A 16,886-nucleotide genomic window follows, 5' to 3' on the forward strand; every position below is an offset into this window, starting at 1 on the left:
AAGGAAGGTGACGGGCACAAGGGGGCATTCTTTGCGTCTGGAGGAGAGAAGGTTTTTCCACCAACATAGAAGAGGATTCTTTACTGTTAGGGCGGTAAGAATCTGGAATTGCTTGCCTGAGGAGGTGGTGATGGCGAACTCAGTCGAGGGGTTCAAGAGAGGCCTGGATGTCTTCCTGGAGCAGAACAATATTGTATCATACAATTATTAGGTTCTGTAGAAGGACGTAGATCTGGGGATTTATTATGATGGAATATAGGCTGAACTGGATGGACAAATGTCTTTTTTCGGCCTTACTAACTATGTTACTATGTTACAGTACCATGTAAACCTATGGAAAAACCAAATCCGCTGTGCCCAAGGTGCGGAAAATACCGCATGGAAATGCTGTGTTGTATTTTCCGCAGCATGTCAATTCTTTGTGAGGATTCAGCAGCATTTTACACCTGTTCCTCAATAGGAATCCGCAGGTGAAATCCGCACAAAAAACACTGGAAATCCGCAGTAAATCTGCAGGTAAAGTGCAGTGCCTTTGACCTGCGGATCTTTCAAAAATGGTGTGGAAATATCTCACGCGAATCCGCAACGTGGGCACATAGCATTAGGGTTGGAATTAGAGTTAGGGTTGAAATTAGGGCTTGGGTTGGAAATAGGGTTAGGATTAGGCTGTGGTTAGGGGTGTGTTGCGGTTAAGGTTGGTGTTAGAGTTGGGATAAGGGTTAGGGGAGTGTTGGAGTTATAATTGAGGGGTTTCCACTGTTTAGGCACATCAGGGGTCTCCAAACGCAACATGGCGCCACCATTGATTCCAGCCAATCTTGCATTCAAAAAGTCAAATGGTGCTCCCTCCCTTCCGAGCCCAGACGTGCGCCCAAACAGTGGTTTACCCCCACGTATGGGGTACCAGCATACTCGGGACAAACTGGGCAACAATTATGTGGGTCCAATTTCTCCTGTTACACTTGTGAAAATAAAAAATTGCTTGCTAAAACATCATCTTTGAGGAAAGAAAGATGATTTTTTATTTTCACGGCTCTGCGTTGTAAACTTCTGTGAAGCACTTGGAGGTTCAAAGTGCTCACCACATATCTAGATAAGTTCCTTGGGGGGTCTAGTTTCCAAAATGGGGTCACTTGTGGGGGGTTTCAACTGCTTAGGCACATCAGCGGCTCTGCAAACGCAACGTGATGCCCGCAGACCATTCCATCAAAGTCTGCATTTCAAAAGTCACTACTTCCCTTCCGAGTCCCGACGTGTGCCCAAGCAGTGGTTTATCCCCACATATGGGGTATCAGTGTACTCAGGACAAACTGGGCAACAAGTATTGGGGTCAAATTTCTCCTGTTACCCTTGTGAAAATAAAAAATTGCTTGCTAAAACAATTTTTGAGGAAAGAAAAATGATTTTTTATTTTCACGGCTCTGCGTTATAAACTTCTGTGAAGCACTTGGGGGTTTAAAGTGGTCACCGCACATCTAGGTTAGTTCCATGGGAGGTCTAGTTTCCAAAATGGGGTCACATGTGGGGGAGCTCCAATGTTTAGGCACACAGGGGCTCTCCAAACGTGACATGGTGTCCGCTAACAGTTGGAGCTAATTTTTCATTCAAAAAGTCAAATGGCGCTCCTTCCCTTCTGAGCCCTGCCGTGTGCCCAAACAGTGGTTTACCCCCACATGTGAGGTATCAGTGTACTCAGGAGAAATTGCCCAATAAGTTTTAGTATCAATTTTATCCTGTTGCCCATGTGGAAATGAACAAATTGAGGCTAAAAGTAATTTTTTGTGAAAAAAAACTACTTTTTCATTTTTACGGATCAATTTGTGAAGCACCTGGGGGTTCAAAGTGCTCACTATGCATCTAGATAAGCTCCTTGGGGAATCTAGTTTCCAAAATGGGGTCACTTGTGGGGGAGCTCCAATGTTAAGGCACACAGGGGCTCTCCAAACGCGACATGGTGTACGCTAAAGATTGGAGCCAATTTTTCATTGAAAAAGTCAAATGGTGCTCCTTCCCTTCCGAGCCCTATCGTGTGCCCATACAGTGGTGTCCCCCGACCCCTCCCCCCCCCCCCCCATCCCCCCACATATTGGGCATCGGCGTACTCAGGACAAATTGTACAATAACGTTTGGGGTCCAGTTTCTTTTTACCCTTGGAAAAATAAAAAAAAATGTTGCTAAAACATCGTTTTTGTGACTAAAAAGTTAAATGTTCATTTTTTTCCTTTTAAATGTTCATTTTTTTCCTTTTAAATGTTCATTTTTTCCTTCCATGTTGCTTCTGCTGCTGTGAAGCACCTGAAGGGTTAATAAACTTCTTGAATGTGGTTTTGAGTACCTTGAGGGGTGCAGTTTTTAGAATGGTGTCACTTTTGGGTATTTTCTGCCATATAGACCCCTCAAACTGACTAAAAAAATGGTTTTGTAAATTTCGTTGTAAAAATGAGAAATCACTGGTCAAATTTTAAGCCTTATAACTTCCTAGCAAGAAAAAATGATGTTTCCTAAGTTGTGCTGATGTAAAGTAGACATGTGGGTAATGTTATTTATTAAAGGGAAGGTGCCATCAAAAAAAACAATTTTTCAGAAATTGTAAAAATGTAAAGAATTAATGATTACATTTTCTTAAAAAATATTATCATTTGTTTATAATTTAGTAAAATATGAAAAATAATTTGAAAAGTTTTGGAATTTCCACTTTTAAACACTAGGTGGAGCAGCTGCTGAAATTTCAGAAAAACCTAGTGCACAAATAGCTCACATTACTGCACTGCAGTAATTATGGGCGGAGTCTGCTGACGTGTGTGATGTCACTCCTCCCCTTCTGGGTGTTTGCTAAGGGATTAGAGAGGATGATATTCAGGAACCCAGTGAGCAGCCATTTTGTTAGTGACTGCAGAGTATGTTCAGTATTTTACATAAGTATTTGTAAGCCAAAACCAGGAGTGGAACAATTAGAGGAAAAGTATAATAGAAACATATTCACCACTTCTGTATATATCACTCACTCCTGGTTTTGGCTTACAAATACTGATGTAAAATACTGACCAAATACTGCTAGTGTGACGTCAGCCTTATACTGACAAGTAGACAGTCACCGAGGATGGCAGGCAGCAAGGATTCTGGGAGATATGTGGTGGAGGGAGCAGGGTGACAGCAGCACAGAGTATTTCAGGAGAGCAGTGTGCTTGTCTATGGGGGGTGTGCGGAGGGATTGTACATAGAGCGCTGTCTTTTATACACATGGATGGACCGTCTGCTTGTCTGCTCCACAGAAATCCAGGAAACATTTCTGCGGATTGATGGGCTTGTCTGATCCAGACTTTGCATACAGACCCCATTCCCCTCCTCAGATCCTGTCTTCCCCATCCTGTCCTGGCAATATTTGAAAGCGAGGCGACAGTCTGGGGTGACGCTGGGAAGGAAATGTAGCCATATAGTGACGATAAAAATGAGACCCCTCTCTTCAGCTACCTCACCAGCCTTCCCCTAACTGCACCTAACTGGAGGTCATGCTGCCCCCTCTATTACCCCAGACCTACGTGCAGGTGCTCATCCAGAACCACCATAGAATGGGTCCGCTTTCTGAAGATAATACTGCCATAGTGTTCTCACATAATACCGCCATATAGATCACACACAATACTATCAAATAGATCACACACAATACTATCAAATAGATCACACAATGCTGTCATACAGTTCTCACATAATACCACCATATAGATCACACATACCGCCAGTGTTCTTACATACCGCCATATAGATCACACATAATACCGCCAGTGTTCTCACATACCGCCATATAGAACACACATAATACCGCCAGTGTTCTCACATACCACCATATGCTTCTCACATAATACCGCCATATAGATCACCCATAATGCCGCCACATAGATCTCACATGTATTGTAAATACTCGGCCAGAATAAAGTCCTTTATTAATCTTTTTTAAACCATACCGAACGCATAATCCTCGACTCCCTCATCTCCCACAACAAAAATAATAAACCACAATGGGGAAAGACACGCAAGGGGGAGAGGAGTGCATAGGAGAGGATTAGATACTGACTGCTGAGCCGTGTATCTAATCCTGTCCTGTGTGATACTGTGCTGCGCCGTGTATCTAATCCTATCTTGTGTGATACTGTACACAGGACAGGATTAGCTACACAGGACTAGGTTAGCTACACAGGACAGAGGTAGCAGTGGTAGATGGTATATAGAGGCAGGCAGCAGTGGTAGATGGTATATAGAGGCAGGCAGCAGTGGTAGATGGTATATAGAGGCAGGCAGCAGTAGTAGATGGTATATAGAGGCAGGCAGCAGTGGTAGATAGTATATAGAGGCAGGCAGCAGTCGTAGATGGTATATAGAGGCAGGTAGCAGTGGTATATAGGGGCAGGTAGCAGTGGTATATAGGGGCAGGTAGCAGTGGTATATAGGGGCAGGTAGCAGTGGTATATAGGGGCAGGTAGCGGTGGTATAGGGGCAGGTAGCAGTGGTATATAGGGGCAGGTAGCAGTGGTATATAGGTGCTGGTAGCAGTGGTATATAGGGGCAGGTAGCAGTGGTATATAGGGGCAGGTAGCAGTGGTAGATGCATAAGAAAATAAAAACTCTGTACTTACCTTCAGTCCTCTTCCAGGAAGTGCTGAATCATGTTCAGGGCAGAGCAGTGTGACGATCTCCCTGCTCTGCTCAGAACAGGTCGGCAGTGATTGCAGCCTGTGCTGTAATACTAAGTACAGGCTGCAATCACAGCTCCTGGCTGCAGATACTCACCCCGAACCTCTCTTCCCAGCAGCAGCTCCTGCTATGATCGCACACACTGAGCTGTGTGTGCGATGACAGAGGAAAATAAAAAACAAAATGGCCGCGATCTCCTCTCACAACTGTGACGTAGCAGCCCAGTGGGCGTGCCCAAGTCACAGCTGAGAGGGAGGAGAAGCAGCCTCAATGAAAGAGATGCGGTCGGGTCCGACTGTTGGCTCCTATGCCCATGGCTGCCGTAAGTGAGGAGTGCAAGTGTCGTTCCCAGACACTTACACCCCCACTAATGAAAATGGCGGCCTCCAGTGGTAAAAGTAAAAATGAATAAATAAAAAAGTATGAAAGTAGTACATTTACTTTTGTATTAAAAATAATTGATTATATAATCAATAATTATTAATACAAAAACTAAAATCACGGCACCCTCCCTTTAACTATTTTGTGCCACATAACTCTCTCGTTTAACAGAATAAAAATTCAAAATTTGAAAATTGTGAAATTTTCAAAATTTTAGCCAAATTTCCATTTTTTTCACAAAAAAACGCAAAAATTATCCACCTAAATTTACCACTAACATGAAGCCCAATATGTCACGAAAAAACAATCTCCGAACCGCTAGGATCCGTTGAAGCGTTCCTGAGTTATTACCTCATAAATTGACACTGGTCAGAATTGCAAAAAACGGCCAGGTCATTAAGGGCAAAATAGGCTGGGTCATGAAGGGGTTAATGGCCCTCACAGTCCCCCCTAGCTGAACATCATTGAAATCTGTGTAGAGACCTCAAAATAGCAGTGTATGCAACAAGACCCAGGAATTTCACAGAAATTGAAGAATTTTCCAAGAAAGAATGAATGAAAATCCATCTAACAGGAATTGAAAGACTCTTGCTGGGTACAAAATTCGTTCTACCAGGTACTAACCCTGCAGGGTCCCCAAATTGTTTCATCGGCCAATTTTCCATTCTGTCATTTTTAAAATGTAAAAAATTCCTTTTTTGGGGGAGTGAAAAATGCAAAGGAAATATGTCATCATTAACTTTAGGCCGTTTAGAGATCATTTCATCTTCAACTTGCTTAACTGTTCGCAATAACAGTAAGTTTGGCCAGGGGTGCCCAAACTTTTACATGCCACTGTATATGGGGCATTGGTGTACTTGGAAGAAACTGCAAAACAAATTATATGGTCCCTTTTTCTCCTTTTACTCTAGTGAAAATGAAAAATTTGGGGCTAAAACAGTAGTTAGTAGAGCAAAAAGACATTTACATTTTTGAAAAAGTTTGAAAATAGGCAATTTTTAAATGTGAAACGTTAGATATCTTCATAAACACAAGTCTACCTAAATTTACTTCCATCAAGAAGTGTATCTCCAGAATCACTGGAATATGTTGACGTGTTCCACAGCTATTACCGAATAAAGTGACACTGGTCAGAATTTAAAAATGTGTTAAACTGCAATAGGGGTACGTTTATTTGGTCTTCCTAACCAAATAAACGTACCCCTATTGCAGTGAATAAACACACTCTCTAAATTTAATTGATTATATAGTGCATTATTTTTCCATTTTAAGTTTATTCATAATGTTTCATCGCCATGGGTTGTATCGGATGCTGCTGGCAGAGTGGAGTTTGCTATATTTTGCATAAAACGGCATTTTTGCTGCATTTTCCACATCTGCAACCATGCTAATGTAGTTTTCCACTTCTTGCATTTTCGAGGGGGGAATGGAAATTCAGCAACTTTCGGGAAAGATCATTGCATATATAACCACCTTTGTGATTGAAAACTGTTGTTTCATTTGCAGAATGTTTACTAAATGAAGAAAACTTCACTGTACGGTGCCCCAAGCACAAGGTAAGGAAAGCGGTTCTGTAAGAGCGCAAAAGCCTGTTTTTTATTTTATTTTAGATAATACTTCCGCAGCATTGTGTGCCCTCATTTAGTCCCTCTCCACAGAGGTTTAGTAGACGTGTGTATACGCTATTTTAGGGCCGCCATAAGGCTGCATGGTTAATGATGGACAGAACACAGACTGTACACTGATTCCATATCCCAGAATAGAAGAAAGACAGCGCCACAACGGTCAGTGATGAAGACCTTACGTGTTTAATCTGCCTCCTGCGGCGACGTTTCGGTACAATAACCTTTATCAAGCACAGTGTAACACATGTTCCAACCACCATTATATACAAATAGCACCACCCCCTATTTAGCGGTACACCAATAGGGATACAGCACCATACTGAAAAAAGACATATACATATAAATACATATCAAAATCATATTACAAATACTTTAACAATGACAATATCTAATCTAACAAAGATCTACTAGCTCCGATCGCTCTAATGTCAGAAATCCAGCCCACAATAGCACAGAAAGCTTCCCCACCTTACAGTTGTAAACAAATGACGTTCCTCCAACAGACATGCAGCATTCCCCATAACCAGGATACCAGCCAACCCCCAAGATGACCTCAGAATGGCTGCTGTCCAATCATATTCACAGTTCCTTGTCATGTGATCGCAAAAGTTCCAGCATACAGAGTGTATTACTGCGCAGGTCCAGTCCTCTCTCCTTGTTGTCCTGACGAAAATATCCACTGCGCCTGACTGAAACGGCGTCCGTGTGGGACCAAATCAAGAGTGGTACTGCGCAGGCTCCAAGTCCTCACCAAGCGCTCGTATACTTTGAAAGGCAGAGGCAGCAGTGCACTTGTCCCACATAACTCAGGTGCATCGTAGAATAATCAGACATCTGCAGATGTACTTTACTAATGTCTTTACTTCCACAGTAATAGAGAATCCAGCAGCACAAGAGTCTGTTAGCATTAAACCTGGAAACTCATGATAAAGAAGCAATGATAGCAAGAATGCTAATAACCCAGAAAAAAAAAAAAAAAAAAAGGGCACAGGCAAATCTATATAGAACAGCACCAACACATCAATAATAAATATAAGCATATATATAGAGAAATCGAGCATTTATCATATTATCACAATCTTATACATATAAAAAACACTTATCTCATTATACGATGTGGATAAAAGGCTAAGGAGATATTATACATGTCTGTAACCATACCAACATAACCAATAGCCTTCTCTCAAGGAAAAAGGCAACAAAATGATGAAGGAAAAAAGGAAAGAAAAGGGGTATAGCAGCACATTTTCAAAAGTGAAGAACACTATTGCATATAGAGGAGAACGTCTATTATATATAGTCCAAATTACTTGGTCGGCTGAACTCCCAAAGCGAGCAATCATCAATACAAATAGAGTAAGTATACTACAGCTCATAAAGAATGAGACTCCTAAAACAAGAATAGAAAAGTATATAACATAGTTAAAAACAATATACTAAAAAGGATACTGCAGAGAATATAAAACGGATGCTAAAGACAACAGCTCTGTTGGTACTCTATGTTCATTCCCCTAGGATGCAGGGTGTCAAGCTCAAAAATCCATCTCAGTTCTTTTCTCTTCAAAAGTGCAATACGGTCTCCACCCCGTTGCATCACCGGTACATCATCAATAACTCTGTATCTTAATTGGTTGACTGAATGACCCATTTCGTGAAAATGTCTCGGTACAGGTAGTGCCAATATTTGAGTCCTAATTGTACTCTTGTGTTTGCTGATCCTAGCCTTGACCTCCATTGTGGTCTCCCCCACATAGAAGAGACCACAAGGGCAGGTCAAGACATATATCACAAAATTGCTCCTACATGTGTACCGTTTCCTGATCTCATATCTTTTACCGGTATAAGGATGACAAAACGAAGCCCCCTTAATCATATTACTGCAAGATGCACAGCCTAGGCACGGAAAGTTGCCAAGACTAGGTTGGCTCAATGTCATTTGTAGGTCTCTCTTGGAACTCCCAATATCAGATAAAACCAATTCATCTCTCAAGTTCTTATTCCTCCTATAAGAAAACAATGGAGGTGTTTGAAATCCGGCAACATTAGCGTGGCCCCTGCTCAACAACGGCCAATGCCTACGTATAATGTCTGAGACCCTAGAACTCATGCCACCATAAGTGGTTACAAAAGGGATTCTTTTATTCGACTCAGCCCTTTCTTTAGGGGCCAAAAGATCTTCACGTCTAACGGTCAAAGCCCGCTGTTTAAATTTCTCAAGGTCTACCCTCGAGTAACCCCTTGATAGAAATTTCCAGCACATTTCTTCTAATCTATCATCGATACGAGTTTCACATGACACAATCCTCCTCACCCTCAACAGTTGGCTCCAGGGCAGGGACTCAACCATCCTACGTGGGTGTGCGCTAGAAAAATGCAAGAGGTTATTCCTATCCGTTTCTTTAACATAAAGATCCGTATGTAAACACCCTCCAGACTTGTATACACAGGTGTCAAGAAATTGCATCATATCCTGAGAACAATCCATAGTGAATCCGAGACCAGGATGGATATTGTTCAAATAATGGAAAAAGAGATCAAGATCATCCGTGTCACTATCCCATACCAGGAAAATGTCATCAATGTAACGCCGCCAGCCCCTAACATGACCCCAAAACCGCGAACCGTACACGTGTTCGCCCTCCAGGACAGTCATATAGATGTTAGCATAAGTGGGGGCCACATTGGACCCCATGGCTGTCCCGCGGCGCTGCAGGAAATAATCATCACCGAAGAGAAAAAAATTCCTCCCCAGGATGAACTCCAGCAGCGCCAGGACGAACTTAGCACAATCCGGAGCCATGCCGGAGCCAGCGAGCGTCACACTGACCGCGGACAATCCCCTAGTATGTTCAATGGAGGTGTACAGGGATGATACATCGAAGGAGACTAACCACGTGGAATCAACCACATGTATACCTTCAAGAGATTGAATAAAATATCCTGTGTCCCTCACAAAGGAAGGAGCAGAAACCGCAAAATCCCTCAGCAGACGATCCAGGAAGATGGCCACTTTACTACACAGAGACCCCCTGCCCGACACAATCGGTCGACCAGGAGGTCTCTGTAGATCCTTATGGATCTTGGGGAGGGTGTACAGAATTGGGACTACAGGGTGATCAACCTTCAAAAACCTAGCCAGTTTCACATCAATCAGGCCAATACCCAGGGCCTCCTCAATCATTGTCTCCAACTCAAGTTTGAAACCCTGAGTGGGATTTGCACGTAACCTTTTATATACATCAACATCAGCAAGCTGAGACCTTATTTCACCGATATATTGTGAGGTATCCATCACCACCAACGCCCCGCCCTTATCGGCTGGCTTGATGGTGATGGATTTGTTCCTCCTTAGTACTCCAATTTCTTTACGCTCAGCATAAGTTAAATTAGATTTACCTAATCTCAATTTACTTTTTCTTAGCCTGGCTATGTCAGCCTTGACAAATTTAGAAAAGGTCTCAATAACTGGATCATGCTCAGGAGGAACAAAATCACTCTTATTGTAAAGGCCCAACTTGCTGAGTGAAAGGCTATCTTGTGGAACCAAGGACACAGGTTCCTCTTTATCTGAAAAAAATAGTGCCAATCTCAACCGTCTAAAGAAGGAGAATAAGTCATTGTCAAGATCAAACCAGTTGGTACCGTCAGTGGGACAAAAAGATAACCCCCTAGACAATAGCTTAACCTGAATATCCGAAAGAGAGAGTGAGGATATATTTACCACCAAAGATGTAGAGGCATTCATTTCATCCTCCCCTTTTCTCTTTTTGGATTTCTGTACACTGATTCCGTCCATGTGGTGTCTGTAAAAAAAAAAATTTCTTGGATCCATAGTCTTGTATGGGTGACTGTCATCTGTGACACCTGATTTAAAAAAAAGCCTCGTCTATGTGATTTTTTTTTTTTTTATGCAAACACTGGTTCCTCAATTAAAACTCAAAATAAAAATGGATACATGAGCAGCCCAATAGATTACAATTGGCATGTGTTGAATGTGTGAAAAGCATGGACAGAGCACATACTTGAAAAACACATGTTTGAGACCTGTGTAACTCACAGCTTCAGAACATACAGCCCTACATGTACATCGGCGCAGGAACAGGATTTGTGCCCATGCCATTCGCATCATGAGCCAACTGTAATACTGCTGAGCTCCTCCATCATCTGTTGGAACCAAAGCAATCTGTGGCCCCAGCAGATTGAACATCGGACTGACTGGAGTCAAACAGTACTATGTATTGTACGCCATCTAACAGTGTGATCACAAGTACTAACGGACTGCTGTGTCAACCAGAGGCCTAAAAATGTCTTCCATGTCTGCCTTATACTGAGGCTTATTGGACCCTCCTAGATGCATCGCCTCTTTATAATTTGAAGAGTGTGTTCTCTGAAGTTACCCCTGGAAAATATTTATTTTTCTTCTGATCCTTGTTGATCCTCAATTTTCTTTTAAGGGAATTGTAAGGAGCGTTTATGACATTCCCTTTGTACTGTATGTAGAGAAGGATTTATTTTATATGTATGTTTTGGTAAACAATGCACTTTTGTTGTTATTCTTCTTAGGCTGGTTTCACATTTGTAGTTGTGTACGCAGCGTTTCTTCCGCAATTATCCGCATGCGTCGTGTATTCCTATATTTAACATTAGGAACGTATGTGTCTGCGATCGTTTGCGTTTTGCCGCGTTTGACGATGCACGCGTCGTTTCGTCGTTTGCGGTTTGGCGCGGTAAACGCTACATGTAGTAATTTTAGAGGCGTCAATTTGCCTCCTAGAAACGTATGCGGTTGTTAGCGGAAGGAATGCGGCAAAAAAACGCATTGCTGTCTTTGTGAACGCATGCGTTTGCAAGCACATGCGTTTGCTTGCGTTTGTGAACGCAAGCATTGCACCACAGGAAAACATGTTTAGACACTGATTAGCCACCCCCCACATACAAAGTGATAAAGGGAGGGAGTGGACATTTGCAGGTCACTACTCAGCAGACTGGGAACAAGAGCAGACTCAGCAGACCAGACACAGGAAGAAATCTACACTCTGAACAATGTGAGTATATGCTAGCCAATGTCTATATTTTCTATTTTCTGTCTCTATATGTCCTACTAATTTCTGCCATTTATTTCCTTCTGCATGCATCAGAATGTCATCTTCTGAGGAGGAGGAGCAACGGCCTGGGCCTGCACAAGCCGAACATGTCAGTGAAGTGAGTACTCACCTTCTCAGATTGGTAAGTATTCACTGTCACATCAACACATATGACAATTTGTTTTTCCTTTTTTTAGAGCACTTCTTCCGCTGAGGCTGAGCAGGAGCAGCAGAGTCACGGTCAGGTGGCAAGGCGGCAGTGTGTACGTATACGTGACTGACTGTTTATTGTATCCTCACTTTACTATTGGATGTTCATTTCTTTACTTTCCTCTTTCTTTCCCTTTTTCTTCTTGACTCCTTTTGTTTCTTGACTTTCAATATTCATGCCAGTTTTCTGTGTCTGTTTTCTTTCTTTTCCTTATGTTAATGTATCCAACATTAATGTCTTTATTTTTTAGGTTCCAGAACGGTATGAGGACCTCATTGAAAATGACCTCCTAATCTCCCTGGTCCATGAGCGAGTCCTGTTGTGGGACATCGGGGATCCGCAGCACTCGGACAACGTGACGATCCGGCAGCTATGGAATGAGGTGGCCAAAGCAATGTGGGATGGCTGGGATAACGCCCCGACTCTGGTTCGAAATGCATTTTGTAAGTATTGCAATGCAGTGTGATGCAGCAGTGATCTTGGCCGTGATCACACAACTGTGTGTGTGATGAGAGAAACTCTCAGGAGTTTGTCTCATCACACACAGTTGTGTGATCACGGCCAAAAGTCCATTGTCTAACCATTCTTTTTGTTTTTTTCAACAGTGCTCAAACTCCAAACACGTTGGCGTTCAATGAAGGATCGCTTCAACAAGGACCTTCGTCAAGAGAGACGGGTTCCTAGTGGTTCTGGAGCAAGGATCCGAAAATATAAATACCACCGCATTCTGGCATTTTTGAGTCTGGTCCTTGCCCAGAGAACGTAAGTATTATTTGGGTGTATTAGGTTGCGTTGTATTGCCATAATCTGTGTGTTTCTATCAGGAGTTGGCATTTTGTAAATGTTTGGTATTAATTTTTTTTTTCTTCTTTTTTCACAGCACATGGAGCAGCACTCTTGACCCTGGTTCTGGAGCGGTCCTTCATCAGACAGCCACAGACCCGTCCCAGCCATCCAGCAGTGTTGCAGCAAGTGGGCCTGCCATAGTAACTGGAGACCAGGAAGCTGGTCCATCAGGTGTTCCTCTTTCCCAGTCCACTGCCTCTGGCCCTTTTTTTTTTGGGGGGGGGGCTCTTCCCAGCAGCGGCAGAGAGCCTCGGACAGGTCACTCATGCCCGAGTTTTTGCACTTGAGCTCGGTTTTTCATGATGGACTCAAAGCGATGGGTGACCGACTGGATACTGCCATTAGCCATATGAATACACGTATCCAGCAGGTTACCAAAAGCCTTGACCAAGTAAAATCCGACCTCCAGAGGCCAGCACATCATTTTTTCAATCAAATTGAACAGGGCATGTCGGAACACCTTACTCCTGATCTCCAGCTTATTGTCATGCAGGCCTGCAATGCTGCTTACATGCAGGCTAATGCAGCAGAGTCGGTATTTTCAGCAGACCGTGGTGGCATATCCACCTGTGCCTACACTGTCACGCTTGACCTCAATGCCGACCTTTGCTGCATACCACTGCACGGCCACCTCCATTCCAAGCACTGCCAGACACCACTACAGCACCACCACCATGCCGAGTGCTGTTGGACAGCCCACCGCCACCACCATGACAACTGCTGCTTCTGCTTGGACCTCCTCCACTGCCACCACCATGCAGCAGCAGCAGCAAACGGACCCTGGCATGGCCTTCCCCACCACCACCATGAAGCAGCAGCCGGACCCTGCCATGGCCTTCCCCACCACCACAAACATGCAGCGGCACACGGACCCTGGCAGGTCGGCCACCACGGCCAGGCCGCTAGAAATGTGCCCAACGAGACTCCCCGTACCGCAGTGCCGATCCCAAAAAGGGAAAGGAAAAAGAAACAGAGTACTATCGCTATGCCTCCCCCCTCACCTCCCAATGTGTCTGTAATGTCTGGTTTGTCTCATCCTTCCAGTGTGTCTGCCCTTTCCACGCGCAAAGCCCCATCCCCGAACTGCCAGACCCCAGTAATTTAATTGCCCCTTCTCCTGCCACCCCTGCGTTGTCCACAGTTAGTCAAGCTTCACAGCTACATACCCCCCATTTCCTGCACTCTACCCCAAGCAGGCGCAGTTAATTTTTAATTTTTTTTGTGTAAAAATAAATAATAATGATTTTTGCCCCCAATAATGTTTGGTTAATTGTGTATTTCCCCACCAGCAACACACACAGTGCGCCGAATAAAACACTGCAGCGCACACTTTATTTTTTTGCCACCTCATAGCTCCAGTGGTTAGTGCGGCAAGTACAACACTGCAGCTTTGTGTGTGTTTGGTATAGAGATATGAGGTGGCCCAAAAAAATACTTGTATTTTCTCCATAATCTCTTCCTTCTGCTTACTCTGTGACTTTGTGTTGCAGACTGAAGAGAAAATGGCGGTAATACAAAGCAGAACTATACTCAACAGGTCATTTGTCCAAAAACTCATTAGTTATGACACCCGACCTGGTGAGTAGAGAACTGCCTTGTATAACCTCCATTTTCTCTTCTGTGTACGTAATCTATTTCACACAAAGTAAAAGGATGATGGAGGTCATACAAGGCATATATATACTCCCCTGGACATGTGTCAGAAATAGTGAATTCATGAGGCTGTGATTTGTGCATCATGAATTCATTATTTCTGACACCTGACTTGAAGAGTATAGATCTGTTTTGTAAACAGCCATCGTCTCTTCAGTCTGTGTCCAATAGATACTGCAGAACAGAATCAGGACGCAATAACGTCAACAACCTTACCACTAACAACCTAAGTGGTTTGTAGAGGAAATACAAGATAACAAAACACGTAGTTCATTAATAACAAATATTAGTAACATTTAAAACATAACTGGTATAGACCCAAACCCAACAGGACATTTTACACAATATTGTCCTGCCATGCCACACGTCCAATATCAGAATCAAAAAAGGCAGCAAATTGGTTCCGCATGTGGCCAACTTCAACAGTTGACCGCAGCGGGTGATGCTGGTAATCTGGCAATGGGTTTGCAACTGGTTCATCCAGTTCAATGTTGGGTCGCTTCTTAGCCATAATATAATTGTGGAGAACCACACAGCCTTTGACCACCTCATCGACTGTCTCCATTTTTAGATTAATGGCTGTTGCAAGAATGCGCGATTTTGAGACTAGAATCCCAAAGGTACACTCTACTGTTCTTCGGGCCCTGATCAGTCTGTAGTTAAAGATCCTTTTAGTGTGGTTCAAGTCCAGACTGGAATATGGCATCAGTAGGTTTTCACACATCTGAAAGGCCTCATCACCAACCATAACAATTGGCATCGGTGGGCCTTGAGTGTTGCGGAGGGGTTGTGGCCGTGGAAAATTAAAATTTTTGCCATACACACGTTGGCCCATATCAGAGCTCTTGAAAGTCTGGAAATCGTTGCCACGGCCAAAAGCTCCAATGTCCACGGCGATGAAGCAAGAGTCCGCATCTGCTATTGCCATGAGCGCAACAGAAAAATATTTTTTGTAGTTGAAGTACTCCGATCCAGTTCTGGCGGGTTTGATAATGTTTATGTGCTTTCCGTCCAAACAGTTGGGGAAATCACACACACTCCAGAATTTCTGCTTCGCCTCATTGGGGGACACAGGACTGTGGGTGTATGCTTATGCCGCCAGGAGGCTGACACTAAGTAAACTTGAAAAAAAGTTAGCTCCTCCTCCGTCGTATACACCCTGACACTGGCTACTGACGACTCCAGTTCATGCTTAGTGTCTCAAGGAGGCACACCTCTGGGTCCCGGATCTTTTGGACCCTGGTTCGTCATCACTTCATATGGATTGAGGGGGCGACGGACCCTTTTGAGGATCCGATCTCCCCAAACCAACAACAGGCAAGCACGTGCGAAATTCTCCACGTATCCTTCCCCGCGTCGTGGGATCCCTTACCGGACTTGGCCCTGACCACCCTGAGGTATTTAGACCCTGGGCTGTACAGGTGCCCTGTGATGTCCGTGTGTCCCCCCTATTTCTACACCTCTGCTCTGCTGCAGTGATAGATGGGGTGATAGACTGTCCCTCTCCTTATCCTGGCAGATAATGGAGCCAGGGTGCCCACACCGTCATTTGTCTCCCCCTGCTGGATTTACGCCGGGGGTACTCAGCCGGCAGTATGGGGGGAGTAGAGAAAAAAAAAGGGGGGTGGGTCCTTACAAGGCGCAAGGCATCTTTAAAAGATGCTGATTTACCTGGCATCCCTCGGGCGGTTTTTTCTATGCGACGGTGTTCTGGCGGCGCTGTGCGGCAGCTCCTGCTATAATTATCATGCATCGAGGCGGTGCGCCCGGCGCCGCTTCTCCGACGCTGCGGCAGGTATTGCCGGCGCCGCGGCCTTCCAGAGGCTTCAGGCTCCGGCCTGGCCTCCAGCAAACACTTCCGGGTTGTTCTGACCCGGGCTTCCTACCAGCAGACCGCACCGAGAGGCCCCGCCCCCTCCGGCGCATCCACTGGTGGCTATCTGATCAATGCATCCTTAGATGCTGCAGACTGTGCCTCTTTGGCTGCGGCTAACACTATCGCCATTAGAGGGGCTCTCTGGTTAAGAACATGGTGGGCAGACTCTACCTCTAAAAAATCGCTCAAAACCCTTCCGTATCAGGGGGGTCGCTTATTCGGAGAGAAACTGGATCAGCTAATTTCTGTTCCACAGCAGAGGGTTAGACAACCTTTTCGTTGCCAATTCCAGGCCTGTTTCAGACCCTTTCGTAATGCTAGATGGGCTCCAGCATCGGGCTCCGCTGCACAGGGTCGACCCAATCAGGATCGAGACACTCGGGTCTCCTATACGGCCAACCACGGGGGAAGAATGCGTTCCCAGTCAACTAGATCCAGAGGGTCTAGGACTCAGAGGTTTTCGGCCAAGTGACTGGAGGCCTCCTCTGAGCACCTCCAACAGAGTAGGCGGACGTCTACTT

General features: G+C 44.3%; 1 protein-coding gene across 4 annotated transcripts in view; it reads left to right on the plus strand.

Moving 5' to 3' along the window:
• The window catches only part of LOC138647833 (transcription factor 20-like), a 434,556-nt gene that overhangs the window by 401,783 nt on the left and 15,887 nt on the right, over positions 1 to 16,886 (plus strand). For all 4 annotated transcript variants that reach the window (XM_069737113.1, XM_069737112.1, XM_069737114.1 and 1 more), the window contains one exon: positions 6,577 to 6,626. In XM_069737113.1, coding sequence (XP_069593214.1) covers positions 6,577 to 6,626 — 50 coding nt within the window. The remainder of the gene's footprint in view (positions 1 to 6,576; positions 6,627 to 16,886) is intronic.

This window comes from Ranitomeya imitator, chromosome 8, assembly GCF_032444005.1.
Source record: "Ranitomeya imitator isolate aRanImi1 chromosome 8, aRanImi1.pri, whole genome shotgun sequence".
Taxonomy (NCBI): Eukaryota; Metazoa; Chordata; class Amphibia; order Anura; family Dendrobatidae; genus Ranitomeya; species Ranitomeya imitator.